General features: G+C 34.4%; 4 protein-coding genes and 1 pseudogene across 19 annotated transcripts; 2 read left to right on the forward strand and 3 right to left on the reverse strand.

Annotated features, from left to right (window-relative positions):
- Positions 1-105: 105 nt before the first annotated feature.
- On the reverse strand, positions 106-7192 carry LOC118030244 (uncharacterized). 16 transcript variants are annotated; one of them, XM_035034273.2, is made up of 8 exons: positions 6955-7192; positions 5506-5583; positions 2843-5412; positions 2545-2644; positions 2323-2453; positions 1161-1231; positions 601-1068; positions 106-503 (listed from the first exon to the last, which is right to left on the reverse strand). In XM_035034273.2, exon 3 carries the CDS (start codon positions 5301-5303, stop codon positions 2901-2903), a length of 2403 nt encoding a protein of 800 aa, XP_034890164.1. In that variant the 5' UTR covers positions 5304-5412; positions 5506-5583; positions 6955-7192; the 3' UTR covers positions 106-503; positions 601-1068; positions 1161-1231; positions 2323-2453; positions 2545-2644; positions 2843-2900. The 16 variants fall into 16 exon arrangements, 11 of the variants coding, with proteins under 11 accessions (XP_034890164.1, XP_034890165.1, XP_034890172.1 ...); XM_035034274.2 differs by having other exon boundaries at positions 1161-1234; XM_035034281.2 differs by having other exon boundaries at positions 601-750; positions 926-1068; positions 1161-2453.
- A 1217-nt stretch (positions 7193-8409) lies between these two features.
- Positions 8410-10494, reverse strand: LOC118030303 (uncharacterized; annotated as a pseudogene).
- A 2058-nt stretch (positions 10495-12552) lies between these two features.
- LOC118030304 (putative pectate lyase 2) lies at positions 12553-13842 on the forward strand. Its single transcript, XM_035034368.1, has 4 exons — positions 12553-12584; positions 13150-13266; positions 13389-13515; positions 13624-13842. The coding sequence occupies exons 1-4, from the start codon at positions 12553-12555 to the stop codon at positions 13840-13842; spliced, it is 495 nt and encodes a 164-aa protein (XP_034890259.1).
- A 29-nt stretch (positions 13843-13871) lies between these two features.
- On the reverse strand, positions 13872-16158 carry LOC118030362 (uncharacterized). Its single transcript, XM_073408443.1, has 6 exons — positions 15847-16158; positions 15680-15759; positions 15489-15537; positions 15270-15377; positions 14434-14515; positions 13872-14328 (listed from the first exon to the last, which is right to left on the reverse strand). Exons 1-6 carry the CDS (start codon positions 15893-15895, stop codon positions 14061-14063), a joined length of 636 nt encoding a protein of 211 aa, XP_073264544.1. The 5' UTR covers positions 15896-16158; the 3' UTR covers positions 13872-14060.
- Positions 16159-19532: 3374 nt separating this feature from the next.
- LOC118030367 (UPF0426 protein At1g28150, chloroplastic) lies at positions 19533-21898 on the forward strand. The gene is made up of 3 exons (XM_035034442.2): positions 19533-19683; positions 19783-19941; positions 21562-21898. The coding sequence occupies exons 1-3, from the start codon at positions 19630-19632 to the stop codon at positions 21739-21741; spliced, it is 393 nt and encodes a 130-aa protein (XP_034890333.1). The 5' UTR covers positions 19533-19629; the 3' UTR covers positions 21742-21898.
- The last annotated feature ends 1717 nt before the right edge of the window (positions 21899-23615 follow it).

A 23615-nucleotide genomic window follows, 5' to 3' on the forward strand; every position in this document is an offset into this window, starting at 1 on the left:
CAACATCTAACTTCCTGCACATTAATTGTCTTAACTCATAGCTCTTCTCACAGAACTCGGGCTTAATCAATTGGGATTGCTCTGTTTGCATGAAGGAGCATCTGCTGAGAGAACTAGTTGCTTTTATAGGCTAAATTGAGAGATTATTCATTACAAGTAAATAACATTGATCCCACCAATTATTTTCCAATAAAAAAAAAAGATAATCAGCAAAGAGTTTAAGGAGGCAGGCTTTCATAGGATCTCTAGTAAAGAAATTTACATTTAAAAAAGCTCTCGCTCCATGGATTGCAAATAAAATGGGTATGATTTTTTGGCACAAGAAACTAATTATATAAAACCATTATAGAATATAGAGTTCCGTGTATGACAAAAAGTTTGAACCTCAATCACCTCTTCATAAGGATCATCAAGAGTTCCTTCAAAAAGTCAAGAATCAAGACATTGAATATACGGTAGCATACTCCCCACAGACATATTGAGTAGCTTGAGAGCTCTTCTACCTGGAATTAACAGAAATTGTGGATTTGAAATGATAAGGTGTAAAACAGAACCCTAGAGAAACGACAAAAAATAAGATTGATAGAAAATAGTCCCAACCTCACCACCTTGCACAAGACACTCGATCCAGTTTCGTGTAAAGATAGTCCAGGACAAGAACAGTGATTTCAGCAGGTGGCACATATGAATTAGGATCAAAACACAATTGGGGAAGGGCTCCATGAACAATTTGAAATAAATATTCGGCAGCTGAGCAGAGACTAATATCAACAAAATTCATCAGTGAATGAAAGAGGTTCATTGTGGAAAACAGCAATCATGGAAAAAATCATATGATTGGAATCACATAACAAATCCATATCCTATCACCAACCAGTCAGAAGAAAAAAGAAGGCAGCAATGCAGGACAGTAGAGGATAAGAACCTTGACAATCCCAATAAAGGAGTAAATCCATTTGCAAACTCTTCTTGTTCTTCGTTTCTTCCTTCGAAGCAACATCTCTCAAACTCTCCCACTCATATTAACATTACCATAGTGTAGTGTCTATAATTTAATGTTCAAATCAACTGCAAAAATCAGAAGTTCACATTAGAATACTCATGTTTGTAGTAAGTAGAACTGTAACATTCAGTGTGCAGCACTATTATGTTATCCATACCTTCTCTTTCCAATAATAAAAAACCACCCGGAAATTACACATCCCGCTTTCTCAGCTTGACCTTGCAGGGTCTACTATATAGAAAGGGACTAATTAAGCAAATTTCACAAGCCTAATGATAGGCATCCATATCAATCGTTAGACATCTAAAAGCATCAAGATGCCAGAAACAACATGCATAAAAAATCAGGAACATGACTATTTCTTTGCCCTTCATATGAACTCCATTACAAGCACATCATGACATGCAAAATATACCAGAGCGGAAATCCCCTTGTTTGCAAATGTCTAAAAGCAAGATAATACAGACTATTTACTGCATCAGGACTATTAATCATTATGACCTCCATCTGCCCTGTCCAATAACAAATCATTCTCAAATAATTTGCTTCGGTTGTGTGCATAGATTAAGAAAATACTTTTTATTTATTTATTAACATGCCCATTATTTGTTGGAATAGACCTAACAAGCTCCAGCAGAGGTCAAGAAAATGCAAAAAAAGAAAGGACAACAAAAGAAAGGAGGAAAAAAACTGGAAAAAAGGGTATTGTACAAGGTGATCATCTATCCATGCAATATACATAGCAAAATTCATAAGATTTAGCAACCATCTTCAAACAAACTCAGTTCAAAATATAAAAATAAGAAAACAAACCAAAACTCAAAAGATTACACAATTAAAAACTCAAATAAGACCCACACCTCAACAGCCGTGATTTTCAATTGATAATCTATTAACAAGGAAAAATATTTTTTCATTTCCAGAATGCTTCTATCTTAATTAGAAACTAGAAGAAAAAAGGGAAAAATGCAAAACTGCTGCCACCAGTACAGTTGAACTTCCTTGATAAGCTTGTAGGAAGCAGGAGCTTAATGATTCTCACTCTTAAAATACTCATAATAAAGCACAGGTTGGATACAAAACCTAGCTTACAATGCCTGAAGAAAAAAAATGAAATTTAAATCTGTTGCAGTAGAACTTCAGACATCACACAAAATATAGAATCAAAGCCAATCCTATGAAATGAAGCACCATATAGAAGCAAAGTTACCAAAAAAAAAAAAAAAAAAGAGGGCAAAAATCAATGCTTCTTATATGTAAAGTAATGCAGGGAACTAAGTATTTTTTAAAAACCAACTAATTTCAATTAATAAACATACTTTCAAGCAAAGCGATCTTCCTTTTCCATATGAAGCCATTGCAGATCACATCATATCTCTTTCAAAGCCATGTTCATTTCCATCCTCATTTTCAAGATCACACTTGATAAACTATCCAAGCTCAGCTTAAGCTGCACATAATTGAGTACAGTGTGATGCGTGAACAAGTTATATTTATGGAGATGTCAATTAATAATTTTGAAATTGACAGACCACTCATACCATGGAAGTAGGATCTGGGTTGAGTGAATGTTGGCTCAGTTCTGCAAACAGTAGTTGACTGTATTTCTAGAGCAAATTTCTGGCAAGGGATGTGGTCTACCTGAAAAGAGAGATTCAAAAGCACAATGATATGTTTACATTAGAGGTTGCATAGCTGGTAATGCGGACACAATTTCAAATCCGGTAAGAAAAAGGAAAAAATAATTAAGATAATGACATGCTCTACTTTTGAATAGTTTATTAGCCAGTTCAAAGATTTTAGGTTCATCCAGTTAATGGTATTCACTCATGCACTTACTTAAGAAACTGAAACTTTTCACAGCTTCATCCAGCCAATATTGAGTGTGGTCATCTGGTTACATCTCCTTGACAGATGTAAGATTAATAAGGTTCAGTTTTGTAAGTACCATATCAACATCTCCCCTGTTACGACAGCCAGACAGAAGAGCTGTGCATGTTGCTATATCAGGTTCTACTCCTCTATACATCATTTCATCATAGAGGCCTATGGCATCCTCAAGTCTGTCTACCTTACAATGCCCATCAATCAAAGCTGTGTAACAAATAACATCTGGTCTGATTTCTGTATTCTGCATTTCTTTCCAAATATTTGAAGCAGCCAAATTTACTTCATTTCTTTTCCTTGCAAATGCTTCAGAATGTACCCTCTTTAAATGTCCATCCAGCAAAACAGTAAAAGTAACTAGATCAGGCTTAATTCCTCTGTGCTTCATATCCTGGAAAAGATTGCGGGCTTCTGACAAGTGATTTTGTCTGCAACATACATTTATCATTGTTGTGTAGGTAAAAATGTCAGGAGTTAATCCACTCTTACGTAAAATGTCGAAAACTGCCTCTGCATTTCTCATATCTCCAGCCCGATAACAAGCAGTAATGACTTTACCATACATGTCTTTGCTAGGTTCCATATTCAAATCCAACATTGTCTTAAGTAACCAAAGAGCTCTATCCTTTTCACCTTCCTCACAGAGTTTTTCAAGTAGCTTATAGATATAACCTCTATCCATTAGAAGACCCTGTTCTGAAAGTTCAAAGAAAAGTTCAGAGGCCTTTTCAGTATGTTTAGCCTCACAGTACCCAGTAATCATGGCACCATAATTATCTATACTCTTATCCTCCATGTTACAGAAAAATGCTTCAGCTTCAGTCACTTTGCCTCCAATACATAAACCTTCAATCATCACATTGTGTGTAATAGCATTAGGTTTTAGATCCTGTGACTTCATATATTCATAGAGCTTAAGCGCCTCGTTTGCAAGGCCTCTCCTAGAAAAGGCAGCAAGAAGTATGTTGTAAGTGACAACATCTGGCTTCAAACCCTTTCCTTCCATTTCCTCAAATACCCTAAAAGCATCAACCAGCTTTCCTACGCGACAATACCCATTTATTAGAGTTGTGTAGTGCATAATGTCCATATCCATTTGCTTACCCTTCATTTCATCCAGCAATGCTACAGCTTGATCCACTTTCTCTTGTTTGCATAAAGCATCAACCACAATGTTGTATGAAACCTCATCTAGAAAAATTCTTAAATCCTTGAATCTTTTAAATTCTTCCACCACTTGGGAATGCATTCCCTTCTCACAAAAGTATTGGAGAATTGTGCTGACAATGACACAATTTGTTTTGATACCTTTTGATTCCATGTCATTGTGGAGTGCCAAGGCTTTCGAAAGATCCCCAGCCTTGCAATATCCACGAATCAATTCACTATAGCAACGCGCATCAGAAATCAACTCTTGTTTTTCCATGTCTCCCAAGACAACCTCTGCTCGGTCCATTTTCATCTCATTACAAAATCCACGAATTACAGCCACATAAGCATACACATCAATAGGAATGTTGCCTTCTTTCCATGCTTGAAGCACCTGATATCCGAAGTCTGACCTCTGATTTGCACAGAGTCCTTCAATATAAGTTGTGTAAGCATAAGCATTAGGAATGACCCCACAAAGTTCCATCTCCTGAAAGACATTTGAGGCCTCCACTAAACTGCCCTTTCTGCAAAAGGCCTTTATGATGATGGAATAGGTGTAGTCATTGGGGTTCAAACCCAAACTCTTCAACTGCTTGTAAATGGCCAAAGCCGCATCCACTTTACCATTTGCAATCAATTTGTTCATGAGATAGTTAAAGGTGAAAATATGGGGCAGGAATCCGCGCCTTTTGATCTGAAACAAAGCATTGATAGCCTCATCAAGCATGCCTGCAGTGACATATGACTTGACCAAGGCATCATAGACTTGGATCAAGAAAGAAGAGCGATGCTTCACAGTGTCCTCCTTTTCAAGATCGATGTCAATATGATGAGGGAGAGAGAGCATGTCAAGCAAATGGGAAATATCAAAAGAAGTAAAGTCGTTGTTATTATGGTGAAGATGAAGGAAAATGGAGTGGAGCATCTTGTGGAGACCCCAATGACAAAGGATTCGAATGATGGCAGCATAGGCAGGGATGTCGGGGTTTGTGAGGTGGGAAAAGATGGAGAAAGCAACGTGAGGCTGATTCTTAAGGTTGTATAAGGTATTAACTATCTTGTGTGATTGTAATGGCTGTTGTTGGTCATCATCTTTTGCGGGGTCTGTGTGGTTATTAGCAGAGGGAGTGGTGCTGGTGCTGGTCCTGGCCAAGCCAGCAAATGATGCAGTGGAAGAGGATCTGGAATTAGAGGTGAAGTGGGTCAAGAGTTTACTACTCCTCATTACTCGTGTCCCGAAGTGTGCACACTGCCCACCCATCTCATGAAAGTTGTTATCTCTTGAAGCTCACCTATAACACATACTCAACACTTCCACCAGGTGATCCATCTCAAGCATCATACTTGAGATATTGCATTTGTGCCTAGAACTAACAAAATAGCTTGCAGAAATTTATATTTACCCTCCACCAGCAAAGTATGAAGAAATAAACAATAAGACAAGCAAAAACACTAGCTCATACCTTTTCTGCTCGGCTGAAAATAGACCTGTTTCATGCAATATGTCATAAGTTATGGGGTAAGTATTGAATCGCTAGAACCTGGGAAACAAGATTTTTAGAATCATTAGTTCACAATTACATTCAAGAGCTTGGTAAAAAGGAATCGATAACAAATAACATATCTTCTTGCAATCAAACCATTCTAAAAGTACAATTGAGGTACGTGGACTTTGGGGTAAAGGTTGGAAGAAAAAATTTGAAGTTCTAGATGTAGAAAAGCGTATACAAACAAACCAACTACATCTACAAAACACAACAAACAAAAAGAAACATGCATAAAGCAACCAAGCAGACAACAAACTAACTTCAAAGGTGACGACCAGACAAGAGGCGCCGGTAAGGAAGGATGGAGAAGAGATGCACTTTCTGTTCTTTAAAGAGAGTGAGGAAGGGAAATCACGGCTAGGAGAGGAACCCTAATTTTCTTCTTCTTCTTCTTCTTCTTCTTCTTCTACTATATATATATATATATATAGCTTGGTATAAATTGTAATTTTTTTCAAGGTTTAAGGTTATTAATGTATTTCGGATCAGGTTCAGGTAGGCAGTATCTATACCCGACCTTTAGCCACCAAACTTGACCGGTGAAAAAGTTTTCCATCCATTCAAATCGGGTTGGGTCGGTATCCATTGGGTTTGGATAAAATTGCCATCCTTGGAAGCATTTGTGATATCAAATGCTAAAAGGTTTGTGTCTGACTTTGATATTCCTTCTCCATATGTGGTAATCAATTAATGGTTTGCATGTAATGTACCAACTTACCTTCTAATTATTCTGTCTTTCAGATGCTATGGAGTTTGGCTGATAAAAAGGTGTGGTTCACTCATGGAAAGTGGGTATGATCTAGGTATCGTTGTTTAATTTTCCTCGTTTTAACTGGAATAGCTAATCGTGTTGCTGCCATCTAAATTATGATTACCTTCCACAGAAAGTGAAGCCTCTCTGTACCCTTTCTATCTAAATTATGGACTGTTTGTTTTCTTCCTTGTTTTGGCCAACAGTGCACACCAGGAAAAGAAATTTATTACAGCAGTACACATCAATTAAAATAATGATCGATCAACTAATTTTTCTAATCCTTTTTTTTTATGAATTATCCTGACATCATTGTCACATAAAAAAAAATTAAGCAAAAAAAACAGAGCATTGCCTGATCAAACTCAATCAGTAATCAGTAAATTCAGAGTGATGCATGAAATAATAGCAAGCAAATCGCAGAAATAATCAATACATTTGTGATGGGAAATGGAAAATCTTATATATATATATATATATATGAAAATCAAGTCCAACAAAACCAGGAAGATAGCAATTAGCTATAGAAATCATAAATCCAAGAAATATAATTAAAAGAGAAGAACACAATAAAATGCAATAATGAAGAGAATGAGGGGAGGAGAGGGACTGACCTGAGAGAGAGGTGGTTGCTGTGCTGGGCAAAAGAGAGGGAGGTGTGGTGGGCGAGAGAGAGAGAGAGAGGAAGGAAGGTGGTGAGTGCTGCTGTCAACTGTGCTGAGCGAGCGGGATGGAAGAGGGAGTGTTGTGGGGTGATGTTGTCAGCTTTGCAGGGCGGTAGAGAGGGGGGAGGGTAGTGGCGCGGTGAGTTGGGGAGAGAGAGAGGGAAGGAGGAGGGTCATGGGTGGCTGCTGCTGCTGTTTAGTTTTATATTAGGCCATGTTTGTCTGCGTGTAAAGTTTTTTAAAAAAAATTAATATTTTTTTATATTTTTAAATATTTTAATAAATTGGTATTAAAAATAATTTTAAAAAAATAATAAAAAAATAATATTTTAATACATTTCTAAATAAAAAAAATTTAAAAATAACTACAAACTATATTTTCAAATACTCGATAAATGTTTGAGATTTTACACTATAGGTAAGAACGATTATTTTATAGAGTGTTTTTTTTAATATATTAAAATAATCTAAAAAATTAATTTAAAATAAAAAAATTAAATATTTTAAAAATATTTTTAAAGCACAAAAATAAACATTTTTTTATAATAATAATATTTAGATAATTTGATTCTAAACTAATTATAGTATTTTATTAAGAGTTTGATATATATATATATATTAAAGAACTCTAAAACGCGTGGGGAAAGTACTGTAGCTTTCCCCACAGTTTTCTCCGCCAAAACATATATTGTCTCTGCAGTTGAATGTCTTGCTCGCTTTCCCATAAAATATATTACCATTGAACAAGTTTAAAAGAAACGACATCATGATTACAGTATCTTAAATGCTTTGAAAAATCAGGCTGTCGTTTTTTTTTCCTTGTTATTCGGTCTTCTTTTTTTTCTGTGGAGTTTATAAGGTTCAAGGAATTATTGAATTGTCTGTCATCTTATCACTTTTGGAATAATTAAAAGGAAGAGGCAATAAACTTACACGTTACACGTCTTCAGGTTCCATTTAAAAAATGTCAAGTCAACAAGTCTTTTTAATGTTGCATTAAATGCTTTCAGGTTTTATTTAGATAAAATAAAGCTGGCCAATCTTTTTGGTGGTGCCTTAGATAAATGTGGTGTTGGCATTATTATACATAAATGTTGTTCGGTTTTCATTGTTTCATGTTCAGTTTTGGTTGGCATTTCTGTTATGGTTAGTGTACGTGCTTGGCAGAGAATTCTAATTCTTTTATTTCATGGGATGGTGTTGTTTTGGAGTGGTGTTTTTAGTGAGCCAATTCTCTCAGCTCCCACCACTATACGCTCACCTCTCTTATAATATTTGAACACATTGTCACCTCTCCTCTTCCCCGGCCAAAAGCCACATTAGCAATCAACATCCACCGTTGTTTTTCTGCCTTCTCCAGTGGCTGCAGTGGATCACCAGCAGCTCCACCGTGCACCACCATCCTCACGATAGACCAGCAACAGCAGCAAGCACCTCCCCCAGGCCAGGTAGCTTCTTCTCTTCTTGCTTATCCAGGCGAATCATGAATCTCTCAGCTCCGACCTCTATAGCAGAGTCGAAGTATAGCAAGTGACGAGCGAGAACAAAAGCATCACAGCTGGTCCAGTAATCCATCCAAGCTAACCAATAGCCCAAGCCAAGGAGAGAACTCTGGACCCTATAACAGCTGTTATGATGTGAGCACTTGCAGTCCACATGGTTCCTGTTTAGAGAAACAACAAAAGAAAGACTCATGATAAAAAACACGACCATATGGCTAATATTTTTTCTTCTTCTTTCAGAGTTGTCCAGAATATTAAATAAAGAAGAGTAAAGTTACCAGTTCGTTTGGGGCGGCCATCATCATCAAACCACTCGGAACCACTTCGTGGATTGGTGTCAATTGAGACGTTGAAAACCTGGTGAGGGAGATGGTTCTTTGCGGATGTGTTCTCACCCACTGCAGAATACATGAGTAATTAATTACCTGTTGCTTGCAATCTGCTTTGCCAAAGGAAATAGCCATTTCGTTAATTATTATTTTCTGATAATTATTAATTTTATCGTTGATAAGAGATATTGCTACCGACCTCTGGCTCTTCCTTGACTGGTAGAACTTCTTGATCTGCAATACCCAAATCACCAAATTAGAGAACTTTCAGAAATATCTTCATTTCTTTTGAACTAATATAGGAAAAACAAGATTTCAGTTGGCTTACGCTTCCTGATGCTAAAGTGATTTCAGAGTACGATAGATCCATAGATGTTGAGGTCACATGGACTCCGAAAAATGTTCCTTTGTTGCGATAGGTCATTCTCACAGTGGAGTTCATAGAGATCATATCAGTTGCCACTCCTGTTGAATCAGAACCAGCTTGGATTCTAAATTGCTCAAATGTAACACTCTGCAAGAGAATAAACCAATTAAAGCCAACCAATTTCCTCAATTGTAATAATTTCCGTGAGAAGAAATTAAAATATAATATACCTTCATTGTGATCTCGGGTTTCTGATGCTTGCTTACCCCCCAGAGAATCAAAGAAAAAAACGAGAACAGGATTAAAAAACCAAGAACAAAAGCTAGGAAATAGCATTTACGAGGGAGACCCTTTCGACACTCTTCATCATCAAGAAGTCCTTCTTCTTCGATAGCATCACACTCCTTCCACTGCTTTTGTCCCTTTAGACCCCCTGTAGACGCATCATTTGGTGAGATCTCTTGCGCGATCCAGGTTTCAACGACCCAGAAAACCGGCTTGAAGAGGATTCACGCGAGTGGCGGCCAACAGAGGAGTGAGAATGAGGTGGGGATCCCATGGGGCTGAGTACAGGGGTGGAATGAAAAGACGTCGTCGTTTTCTCTCCATCGTGAGAGTCACGTGATGGGCTCTGTACGTAGTAAACTGTAGCTTTCCCCACGCCTCCTGTGCATCAGTGAATGAAACCCTTTTTTTTTTTTTTTTTCTTTCACGCCTCACTTTACTCATTATATAATATAATATTATATTATATTATTTAACTGTCTTATTTTTTTTCGTTTTTAATTTTTTTTGTTTTTTTAATGATTTTTTTTATTTGATTTAGTTTGTTAATGTTAAATTTTTTTCTATTTAATTATCATACTTTCATAACATGTATCCTGGCTTGACGGGTTAACTTGGTTTGATGGGTTAACCCAGTTAACTTTAGGTAAACCCGTTAATTTTTTTTTATTTATTTAGTTATCAAACTTTCATGATGCGAATTCAAGATTTGACGGGTTAATCCAGTTAATTCATATTTTTTTTCTTCATTAGTTTTTTTTTTATGTTGGTTTTTTTCTTTGTTTTTTTTTCTTTTTAATCAATCTATTTTATTATCATACTTATATGACACGACCTTGCAGCCAGACCTACATCCACTATTGAATCTGGTATTGCAGCCACCCCCACTTAAACTTGGGTCATCCAAGTTTAATGTTATTATTAATATTATAAATATTACTCTTAAGTCAGGTGTTGCAGCCAAACCCAAGATTCTTGGGTACAGCTTTGCAGAAAGATCTAACATTTTTAAATATTAATTTTTTTATATATATTTTTTATACAAAAAAAATGACTCGCGCACTGTAGCAGCTTTGATTTTTTTTTCCTTTTTTTCCTGTAGTAGTTTTTTTTCACTGTAGCATTTTTTTTTTTTTTGCTTTTGTTTCTTTTTTTTTTTATCCAAAATTGACTTCTTTGTCTTTGTTTTTTTCTTTTTAATTTTTTTTTCAAAATTATCTTTACTAATTTTTTTAAATATTGAGCTGGTTGAAAATTTAACTATGTAGTTTTTTTCTTTAAAACATTGTGGATTGCTATAATATTATCATACATTGTTTTTTTTTTATGATTTATTTATTCTCTTTTTTTTTTCAAAATGGTCTTTGTAGACTTTATTTTTTTTATATATTAAGTTGGTTGAGAATTTAGCTTTATAGTTTTTTTTTTTAAATAATATGGATTGCTACAGTGTTTCCCTTACATAGTTTTTGTTTTGCTACAGTGTTTCCCCACATATTTTTTTAAAAAATTATATTTATCGAATTTATTTTTTTAATATTGAGCTAAATGATAATCTAACTTTAGCTTTTCCTGCATGTTTTTTTTTATTTTTTTTATTTTTTTTCTTTTTTCCAAAATTGTCAATTTTTACATTTTTTTTTCAGAATTATTTTTGTTTATTTTATTTTTTTACTATTGAGCTGGTTGAAATTTTAGTTTTTTTGTTTATTTCTTTAAAACACTGTAGCTTTCCCCACGTGTTTTTTTTTCCGCTTTTGTTTTCTTTTTTTTACATTTTTTTTCATTTATTTTACCCAAAATTGACTTTTTAAAAAAAATAATAATCTTTGTCGTTTTTTTTTTATATTGATCTGGTTGAAAACTTAGCTTTGTAGCTTTTTTCAAAAAAAAAAACAAATATATATGGATTACTACAATATTAGCTATTTTTTTCTTTTTAATTTTTTTTAATGAATTTTTTTTGTTTGATTTAGTTTGTTAATATTAAATTTTTTTTATTTCGTTATCAGATTTTCATGATACGGATCTCGGGTTTGATGGGTTGACTTGATTTGACGAGTTATTTTTTTCATTTAGTTTAGTTTGTTAAAGTTAATTTTCTTTCAATTTAATTATCAGACTTTCATACCTTCACGACACGTATCCTAGGCTTGACGGGTTAACTTGGTTTGATGGATTAACCCAGATAATTCTGGGTAAACCCGTCATTTTTTTTTTCTATTTAGTTATCAAACTTTCATGACGCGAATCTCAGGTTTTACGGGATAACCTGGTTTGAAGGGTTAACCCAATTAATTTATTTTTTCCTTTTTCTTCATTAGTTTTTTCCTTCCTGTTGATTTTTTTTCTTTGTTTTTTTTTTAATTAGTTTATTTAATTATCACACTTTTATGACATGACCTTATAGTCAGACCCACATCCAATATTTTTGAGTCCGATGTTGCAGTTAGACTCACTTAAACTTAAGTCATGGAAGTTTAATTTTATTATTAATATTATAAATATTACTTTTAGGTCAGACATTGCAGCCATACCCAAGATTCTTGGGTATGGCTTTGCAAAAAAAACCCAAAATTTTTAAATTTTTATTTTTTAAAATATTTATATATAAAAAAAAAAATGACCCGCGGCATCGCGCGGGTCATGTGTCTAGTATATATATATAGTGGATGTACTTGGATGGTGTTTATTGGTAATGTGTTTTTGAAAGTGTGTTGGTTTGAAAATATATTAAAATAATTTTTTTATTTTTAAAAATTATTTTTAATATATGTTTATTAAAATATGATTTAAAAATATAATCTAAAATAAAAAATAATAATTTTTTAAAAAAAGCATGGCGGAAACAAATAGATTCTTACGAGGCAAAACATGTTCAAGCCAGGAGTGGCCATGCCGCCATTCATACATGGAGATGGTAAACACAAACACCACATGGTTTCTTCTTCCCCTTGTTTCTGCAGGTTATAATTACTGTATTTTCTTCCCCAAATCAATCATCAGTGGCATCCAAGTCTTTGGCACCGGAGCCAACTAACACACAAATAGAATATGATCAGCAATGGCCGTGGATCAGTTGTTGCCTTCGACAAGGTTTAGTTTCAAGAGATCAATGGCCGTGGATTACAGAAATTAATAACATGCCATCCGTCGTATGATGCTAGCAATTAAGTGTAATTTGGATAGAACATCACATTTAATTAAATATAGCAAGCAAATCACTTCAATTTTTTTTGCTATTTCCTTTGATCATTTATCTTGATGGATTGGACGTTAGCTTCAAGGCCATGGATGATCGACGCGTCGAGGTTTCACATTGCAAACAACGAATGCTCCTCGTGCACACTGCCCTCTGAATTTTTCAGCTGTTTCCATCGCATTATCATGTAGGTTATGCATATCCTCTAATTTCGGAACATTAATCTTTTTCAGGCAACCGATATAATCATCCACGGCAAGATGATTCACCACTGTTAAGGCACAGGGACCTAGCTCAGTGATGGCCATAATGGAAATGCAAGGGCAATAGGTCAGGAAGAAGGTGATGCGATCAGGCTGATCAGTGCATCATGGGCTTGGACAGACCACAACACACTCTATCCATGCCAGGATATTCTTCTTGATGCCACTCTTGGATCTACAAATGTTACTATTTCAGAGACCAGGTCAAGGTTATGCTTCTTGGGCACGATGATGAGTGTTTGAAGGACAAGAACATGAAGGCGACTCTTGCCCTCAATCATTTTGGACCTATTTGCAAGCAAAGAATGCCAACGTAATTGCTAAATACAATAGCCTCTGCTGAGTGAATTCCATATTGTCCAAAATGAACTTTTACAGTAAATGAATCAAATCTATAAAAATCATTGATCTCTCTTAGACATGGAAATAATGCAGGGTCACTTGGCAAGCAATCTCTAGGAAGGATGGGGAGAGCATGCAATTGGCGGAAGCATGCAACTTCACTGAATCAGGAAACAAAAAGGAAATATTTCTGCCATCAGTCTTCCAAGACCAAGGAGAGGTACATGGTCATGCCAAAGGATAGCCGAAGTGGAGAAAATAAACTATAGAGAAACTGATGAAAATCCTTCAGAATATCCTCACACTAATGTCCTCGATTTCTCAACAGGCAACACGGATGAAAGGCTTTGATGAGAAAAGCATGCCATGGAACTTCAAATGTGTGGAGGATTTATTTGAAATTGGAGTTTCTTTTAATCAAACAGGCATAGGTAAGACAAAGCCTAGTTCCAATATTCAAAAATGGCTCAAGGTTGCAAATGCCATATATGGAAGGTCAATAACAAGATCATCGGGTGCTTTAAGGTGCTCAAATTCGAGATTCTGATCCAAAACTAACAGAGAAAAAGAAGAGCATTTTGCAACATGACCATGGAATAACTACATAAAACAAAAATAAAGTATAGCTTTGGAAAACATAGAATTCACTGTGATATACTAGTGGTCAGATAACGAGCCTAATTTTGTACTTGTGAAAACATTACAACTATCAATAAAAGAACATCCAATGCACTGTACCAATGCATCAGCACATTATTATCGATTCTAGTCTTCTTCTTCATCAGAACTTGCATATGCTAAACCTAGCAAACTTTTAACAGGATTTTCCTCAGCCTCATTTTTAACATTTGTCTCGCCTTCTGGTTTGCTTGGTGCTGGTAAAATGTGCTCTTTCTTTTCCTGGTCAACCTTGATTTTATTGTCTGAAGCACGATCACTTGAAATTGGGGTGGCATAGTTCCCATCAGACGAGTTTGAAACTTTAGGTCGTTTTGGTTTAACTTCAACCACCTTTTTCAGCAAGTCTTGCTGCCTATAATCAAGAAAATTTCAGAAGTCAAACCAGCACAGGAAGCTAAAAAGAATTAACCTTTTTAGCTGAAAATAAAAGGTTAAGAGCATGCTGGGAAAGAAATACCTAATTCCACTCTTTGGCTTGGGTTCAACACGAAATGACAAGGGAACTGATGCGGGTGAAGAATCTGCCAGACTTGCAGCTTTGTACTCATTGGTTAGGGAAGACAAACAACATCAGAGAGAAGGGTTGCAATAGGATATGGGAGGCTACCGCATGATAGACCTAGAATATAGGAATGCCAAAGTAATGCTCCTTTAAAATCAATGGGGCATTCCAGATCAGCTAATTTAACGCTACGCTATGACAGTTGGAGGTTCAGGTATAAGATGAGACAAAAATATTGTATGAGTTTTATTAATGGAAAAAATTAAAGAGCATTCCAGGAAAATACTGATAAGGCATGCTTACAGCATAAGAAAAAACAGTGTTCACCAATTTAACATCTGAGTATGATGTAACTCACTAAAAACCGCAATTGTACCTGATTTTTCAAGGGAAAAAAACTAGAATGGAAACATTAGTGATTAGTAGATGGATAAATTTGGGAAAAGTAAGGAGAACTACGAAATTGAAAAGGCAGAGCAGATGTATTTTCCAACAACCACAAAGACAAGAAGTTGTGAAAAACTACAAGATGAATGAGAAAAGACTGACACAGATGTTTTTCTCAGTTTTTTAGATTATGAGCTGTTAACCATCACAAAGTAAATAAATTTTGACCCTATAAACTACACATTAGAAGATACTTGGATCTGCGTCATGAAAGATGTGATTAGATGGATGGTAGCCATCAACCAAAGCACAAACAACCACATGCTAGGACTGGGAAAACAAGACTTCATTTATTAGAAGACGATATGGAAACAAATTAGAAATAAAAGAGCACAAGAAGGATATTTTAAAAGCAGCAAATGCCCTTTTCTCAGTGCGGCGTAAGAGGCGTTCTGCATCCTCTTCAGCCTCCATTTGCTCTTTGAGATAAAGTAAATCATCGCTATCCAGTGCTGCATAAACAAAGCTCACGAAGGTATATGTAAAAGAAGAAGTAGGTATTCAAAAACAAAAAAAACCCGGTGAAAGAATATGGAGAAAGAGAGATGGGGAGAGGTAGATACCGCCTCGGCCATGAAGGTAGCCACCACGTTCTCCAGCAACCTCTTGCATCTGTTAGGAGCATTGAATCAAAGCCAGAATCCCTGCCAGGGCATGTTATCAGAAACTACCCTTTCCTATACTTTGCTAAATCAAGCAGCAGCAGCAGCAGCAGCAAATAGTGGGAATAGGAAAGACGAAAGAAAGGTCTAACCTTAGCAACCATGCGATGGAAAGTGATGTCTTCATCATCAATTACTTTGTCTCTCCCTCCTTTCCCCAACGATTTCTTATCTAAAATCAATTAAAATTCAGAATCAAAACAGTAAATCAATCACATGCATAATCGAATTTGAATGAAAGAAGAAGAAATTTGGGTACCTTTAGGGTCAGTGAGATTAGTGTATTCCCTTACTTCTCTTCCTGCCATTCTTATTATTACTATAATAATAATCAAACCCAAACCTCCACCACCACTCTCTTCCTTCCTTCCTTCCTTGTTGGCTGCTGCTGCTCCAAAATTTCTAATTTTTTCTACGATTCAAATTTCCTAAATAGCAACAGAACCCATTATTTATTTATTTTCAATAAATCGAAAGAGTTTCTCAGTTTTTTTTTTTTAAATGAAAGAATTTTTAGGTTTAGGGATCTGAGATGAGATTCACAGTTCACAGTTCACACTACATACAAACAAGGTGAAAAATATTGTTTGTCACCGCCATGCCAAGATATTCTCCACTTCCCTCAGAGGCCCAGCCCAAACCAGCCTAGCCCACTCCTAAATATTCATAAGCCCAATATAACCCCACCTGCACCCTCTCTCAGTCTCTTCTGCTGTAAACTACTGAGTTCTGACACTGTTATGTACTGTATCACTATTGATCATCTCCTCTCCTCTTTTTATTTTCTTTATTTATATACATATTTTCTTTTCCCCAACTAACTAATTAATTAATTAATTTTAAAAAAAAAGGATAATCTTATAAATATTTAAACATCTTGTTGACATTTTTTTTTAGAGAATGTAAAATGTTATGTAGATATCAATTATAGGATGTAAAGCAGAGTTTTTTAAATTGAAAAAACAAAATATTATTTAAATATTAAATTACAGCATATAAAATATAATTTTTAAAATTATATAGACAAAATCATAGAATGTTAAACATAATTTATCTTTTTTTTTTCTCATTCAAAACAAAAAAGAAAATGAATGGCATGGAAAAATGATACTTTCAGATTAATAGTGAGTACAACTTGTCTCCTTTTTGAATGAGTAATTTGGTGAATTCATAAATATAGCATGGTCATGAGTTATTAATTTTATAAAACCAATCAATTGTTTTTTTTTTTTGAGAGAATACAAAATAAATTAAACAAAAAAAGAAAATGAAAATGAAACTTGTGACAAGAACACACACATGCATACACACACACACACACACCAAATGTTGTCCTCCCATGTCCTTCCTACAACATATAATTAAAATTATTGACTCGTGTTAATTATTTTTTTTTAATATAAAAATATATTTAGACTTTGTTAATATTTTTTTTTCAGTAGAAAGTTTTTTAAAACCATTTGGAAATTGATTAGATATGATTCAAACACCTTAGCAGGTCCAAAAACAATTTGTATAATAGGTAAAAAAATTATTTTGCTCCAAAATAAATATTAAATTGAGATTTTTTTTAATAAACATTACTACGACAATATATTTGATTAATTTGAGTCAACCCGGGTTAACTTGTCAATTTGTATACTGAATCATGAGATCATGATAACCCCATAAAAAGCTAATAAAATAAAATTACAAAACTAAATTTTAAATAAACTCAATGTTGAAGGATGAAACTGAAAAAAAAAAAAAAAATGGTTTGAGTCAACCCGAGTTATTCTATCAAACCCACGATCCAGGTCATAAGAACGAGATAATCCAATAAAAGGTAAATTGAAGCAAATTATGAAACTCAATTCTCAATCAACTATGTATTAAAAGATGAAATTGAAACAAAAAAATATCAATTAAAAAAAGAACATAAAAAAAACTCAAGTCAAAGAGGGTTAACATGTCAAACTTATGACTTGAGTCATGAGATGAGAATATCCTCATAGAAAGCAAATCGAAATAAATTATAAAGTCTAATTTTTAATTAACTCAATGTTGAATGATGAAATTGAGGAAAAAAAATTACAAAAGAGGAAGAAAAAACTCGAGTCAATCAAATTAATTTGTTAAACCTGCAAAATGGGTCATAAGTCTGAGATACTATGATAAAAAAATTAATTGAATTCAATAAATCTAATGTTGAAGAATGTAGTTAAAATAAAAAATAAAAAGAAGAAGCATAAATTAGAAAGGAAAAAAAAAAAAGAAAGGAAAGAAAGAAAACATTATTCTAGTGAATATTGTTATGTGAGGAGAGATACAATAATTAAAAAAAAAATTATTATAGTGAATAGTGTTATATAAGAAGGGTACGATAAAAAATAGAAAAAAAAAATATTATTCAATAAATAATATTAAGTGAGATGAGGTACAATAAATAAAACCCACCCTATTTTAATTAAAAAAAATCACTAAATTTTTAATTCAACTTTATTAAATCAACTTCTTAGAATAGGACTTGCCTATATGAACAAAATATTTACATATTATGAAGAATTTGAGAGAAGGAAGGAAGTGAGGGGATATTACATGAAAACTATAAGTTGTTAGTGTTGACACTATAAACCATGATATAAATAACTGTTAATTCCAATAATGAAGTAATGATTTTGTCCTTCACTACAACACCATTAGGTCTTGTATGGGGTAGAATTGTTTTTCTAAAAGATCAAAAAGTCATTTAGAATTTGGATCGGATTAAAAGGTCTTTGCACCTGTCTTCAACATAATAAAATCATTTAAACAACCTTAAAAGCAAAGATTTTGAAGCTTGGCTTTAAGAGCTTTGCCATCCCTTTCTTTCTCTTTTTAAAATAAATAAATAACACATTTCCCCTTAAACTAAAAAAATAATTATAACTTAGATCTAGGGAACTTTATGTCTTTTAATATTGTGGTTTTATGCGTATAATAATCATGTTATTAAAATAGCTCTTGGGTAATAGATTTAATATAAATGTTATTAAAAAATAATTGATTTGCACATGCACTAGACATGATAGAGTGTGAATTGTCTTTGCACTAGTTTAGGTGGTGCATGAAATGTCGTGCAGTGGCCATACAATGGCTTTCAAAGTAGCATTTGATTTGTCTCAGCTTCCCTTTCATTTAGGTGTGTGTGGACGCACGCACGCGTGTAGTAAGCTACTAAGTCGAAATATAAAAATAAAATAATTACAAATTAAACAAAACATATATCATCCATGTTAAAGACACGGTAAATACATTAACAAATCATAGCTTTAAATTATATAATAATCATCAACAAATTATGTGAAGTCTAATTAATTCTCAACACAGCATGTGAGAACATGTGAACGATGAAATGTTTGTTATTTATCATATGTGTATGTTTTATCATTCAATTTGATTTCTTGCCTAATTTATTTCACAATACCTGGTTTAATAGGAGTGGTGACCTGAAAAATCTATTTTTCAGAGTTAAATAATATCACAGTATGATCTTTTAATTTATTCATGTTTATTATAAATTCGATTTGAATTGCTGGAGGCCATATTACACTTGGTTTAATTATTATTCATTAAATTTTATGTACAACCATGTATTGCTTTATATATATATATATATATATATATATATATATATGTATATAATTTTCAGATCTAAATCATTTAGGTCTAGAATGATATTTACAAATCTAATTTACAGCTACTATAACTATAACAATTTATATTATATATGAATCAATCCACGGCAACACGCGGTCGATTTATCTAGTTACATAACAAAAGCAAAACATTCTCGGTTAATTTCGATAAGGAAGAAGGCGGTGAGAAGGGCACGATTGATAACCGAATGAATTTTAAGGGGGTCGATTAGTAAACAAAAAAGTTTTGTGAAGAAATTACTGGACAAAGGGGGGAGAAAAATGAAAATGAAATCTTGAAATTAAGACATTGACTGGCAACTCATTTATCAACAAGACGAGACAGAAGCTAAAAAGAAGAAACTCTCGATTCCTCCAAAAAAAACATGGCACTCTCTGTTGTCTCTGGTTCTATTAACACTACATTCCCATGCGCCTTGGTAAGAACTTTCGCTCTCAACTGCTGTTACTTCCTTTTCTTTCAACTCTAATTGATTGTTTTGTCTGGAATATTGAATGGAAACATCCGTATACTGTAGAAATCGCAGAAGTTAAGAAGAGAAACCCAATTACCCTCATGGCTGAATCGAAGCACCAGCAGCAAACATAATAAGCAAGTTCTTAATGTTACCAGGGTGGTTAAAGCTTCTTGTCTATTCAACCCCACCAATGAACCCATCCTCAAAGATGCTCTCAAGGTACCTTGCTACTTTCTCTTCTAATTCATTTCCTCCGGCTTTCAATTGGCTGTTATCGCTTCTCTACTTATGTAGTTTTTTTTTTTGTGGGATTGATATCTTGAGGTCTGGTTGAAGGGTTCTTGAATTTGGTCCCATCAGCAAATCCTTGAAGCATGAAAATGTTTAATAAGTTGCTGACATCTTGCGCTGAAGATGTTGAAGAAGCAATTAATGTTTTTGTTAAATAAAAAGTAGAAGAGAAGGAGCCTACTTTTTTGTCTGCAGATACGTTTTCTTTGAAGTAGTGAATGCCCAGTAAGACATTTAGAATCCATTCATTGGTTTTAGAGTGTAATAATAGATAAGTAGGCACACAAAGGAGATAACAGAGTGATATATGCTTCAGATCGTACGAGATGGGGTTATTGATGGTCAGCCTGTAGTGCATCCCCCAATTGGTTGGAAATCCTGAATGACTTCTTTGATTTGTTGTATACATAATTATGTAAATGGAAACTAGTTACAAGCTTGACTTCAGGACATGATCAAGCTTTTGCAGATTTTAATAATATCGGTGTTGCTCATTGGGAGGACTTTAGAATGAGTACTAATATATGCCTGTTTTCAGCAACATTTTAAATTCCTTCATGTATTTAGTAAGCATGCTTCTCCTGAAGCTTGACAACAAAGAGCACCTCTAGTTGCTGAATGCCACAATAGAGTGTACGGGCATCTTCTACAGTAGAGCATAGACATTGGATATTTTTGTACAATTAATTACGTGAAAAGCATGATCTAATAAGTCTGATATCATTGTGACACTCTCTTGGCACTTCCTTTGATGTAGTCCATACAATATGAGGTTTAAGGAACAAAAAATAAATCTCCTTGCTGGTTTTGAGCAGAATAATAGCAGAAGAAGATATATAGTAGAAAAAAACAAAGTCTTTTTTTTTTTTCTCTTCTCTGCTTCAAGTTTAATTTTCTTAAGGTTCTTCTCCTCGTTTTACTCTACCAAACCTAAACCTTGACAAGCTTACTCTAGCCTTATGCCTGTACCCCTTTAATTGAGGCTATTGAAGTGCTGTAGAACACTTGACCAGGATTTGATCTACTACATTGGTCCATGGAGATTGGTTTTACAATTTTTGGGGGGAATGAGTGGGAGTGATTCTGTAAGTTGGATTTTTATGACATAACTTTCTTAGCTAATTGTTTCCCACCCTTTCAGCAATTACAGTCCTTTTCTGTGGATCTTCAAGTTAGATCCTGTGGTTATTTTTACTTGAATATGTTCCTTAGAGCCCCGGGGATTGTCATAACCTGTATTTGTATTCAGTTGTTTAAATCATGTGAAATGGAGACCTGTCAATTCATTTTCTTTGCCTACTGTTTAGTAGGATTGAAGGATTAATGCATGGTGTGTTTGCCATAGTGATATTAGTTCTTTGTCAAAAGCAAATCTACTTGAATCATTTCCCTGAGCGGTGAATGTATGATGTGTTTCAGAAATCTACATTCTACTTGATGTGGATTTGTCTTCGGTTATTTTACACTTTTCTTGTTTTTATTTTTGCTATCGTTTACAGAACCTGATAAAAAGGTATTACTGCCTTAATGTTATTGCTTCCTTTATAGGAACCAGTTGCATTCATGGGTGGGATGTTTGCGGGGCTCTTAAGGCTTGATTTAAATGAAGATCCACTCAAGGAATGGGTCACAAGGACTGTAGAAGCCTCTGGTATTACTGAAGAAGATATTGATGCTGAAGGTTCGCAGCCAGAGGAATCAGTGCCGCTAGAGATAGAAATTGAATGAACTCATAGTTATCTATGTAAATGATACAAGGGTATCGCATATAATTGACAAACATTGAAAAAAATTTGATCAAAAGAGCATATGGTTCTTTGACCTGAGGTCCTGAAGGTACATTGACCAGTACGAATAAAAATCTTATTCCATGTTTTAAATTCAAGTGCCAGGATTCCGTGCATGTTCAAAGCAAGCTTCAGTATTCATAATTGAATTGAATATAGTGTAGTTAATTTATGACAAGAAAAGAAACGGTCACTTGTGGTTCTGTAGCATTTCAACATTACTAATTACTGTATCCCATGGGTAGCAGTGACTTCAGGTATTATTGGCTTATAAAATTATGGCAACTCAATTGCATGGTATTAGTATAACAATCCCAAATTGAATTTATCTTTGGATTTGAAGTTTCAATTTTCGGTACTAAACCATAGACTTGAGTCGAGGATCATTTAAGGGGAACCATTAGACATCCAAAAATTGGTTAATGTACATTAATTTTGGTATATGTCCATTGATGAATCTAATAAGGAAAAAGGAACACAGTAATGCTGAAAAATGACTGCTAAAATAAGGAGGTGGTCGGTTTTTGGGAGTGAATGAACTGTGACTAAGAAGCAAGAGGTAAGAAATCAGGAACTCTTTTAAGTATTTCTATCGTCATCTTAAGATGAACATGAAGTGAATCTTCATTCATATTCGATATTTGTTGTCTCATGGTTTTTGTTCTTAAGATTATTACACAAAAATGATAAAATATTGGTACAGGTGACAACTAGTTTAGTTGATAAGTTTCTGGGAGTAAATAGAACTTCTAAGAGACTAAGGATTGGGCCTTTCACGCGAGAGTGTGCTAGCTCTGTTTCAATAGTACTGGAAAAGCACATTAACACAAAATCCTCATTGACTGCAAAACCTTTCACTGCTATCTGTTTCTAAAGTTTATCCAGAGTAAATCTAAGCTGCTTATGAATATGAATACTGATTTGCAAATTGCGATCATTTTTTTAGTTGATTTGGTCCCTTTGCTAGCAACATGTCGTAAAGATTTTCTTTGTGGACTTCATTATGTATTAATTGAGGAATAGAAAACATTTTAGTAAACTTCTCCAGCATTCTTTTGTAGATTTGTCAAATCTTGCACTTGGATTAGCTGATAGTTGCAGCACACTGCTCATTTTCCTCTCTTCCTTCCTATTTATTTGCAAATCTTCTAAAATATTGGAAAATCATGATTGAGTGGTTCTTGAAAATTCAGCATTTTAACTTCATTTATGTGCTCTGCTCTATAGTGACGGTGCTGCGGTATATTTGTTGGACACATCAGTGCAACTCTGTGGATCCCATACAACAATATTCTTGGCTGGAGAACTTCGGAAGGGTGAGAGTATCAGTCTCCTGATGAGGACCAAGGTAGGCTGCTAAAAAATGCATACAATAGAGCTAGGAGGTTGTGGAATAAGCAAGGAAACAGAAGCAAAGTCACGGCAGAAATTCCAGCAGCCAGGTTGGTGGAAGAAGTTCTTACGGGAGGAGGATTTTCAGCAGCAGTAAGTCAGGAACCAGAGGCAGATTCGTTGCGGCAACTGGAGAGGGAGAAAGAGGAAGTATCCTAAAAGAAAAAGGAGAAGGAAAATCCAGAATTAAGAGGACTTGTATGCGGCAGAGACAGCCTTGAAGGCAGCAACTCTACCCGGGCATAACCTTAGTTTCTGACTTGAGTTCTGATTTATTACAACTATCTTAGATTAGGTTAGGATAATGCTTATTAGTTATTGTTCAGAAACTAGAATTCTTGTTAAGCTCCGAAAGGCTATAAATAGTCAAGATGTATTGAAGTTTCAACAAGCAATAGCAATAAGAAAAATATCAAATACCTT

Source organism: Populus alba, chromosome 4 (assembly GCF_005239225.2).
Source record: "Populus alba chromosome 4, ASM523922v2, whole genome shotgun sequence".
In the NCBI taxonomy this organism is placed as follows: domain Eukaryota; kingdom Viridiplantae; phylum Streptophyta; class Magnoliopsida; order Malpighiales; family Salicaceae; genus Populus; species Populus alba.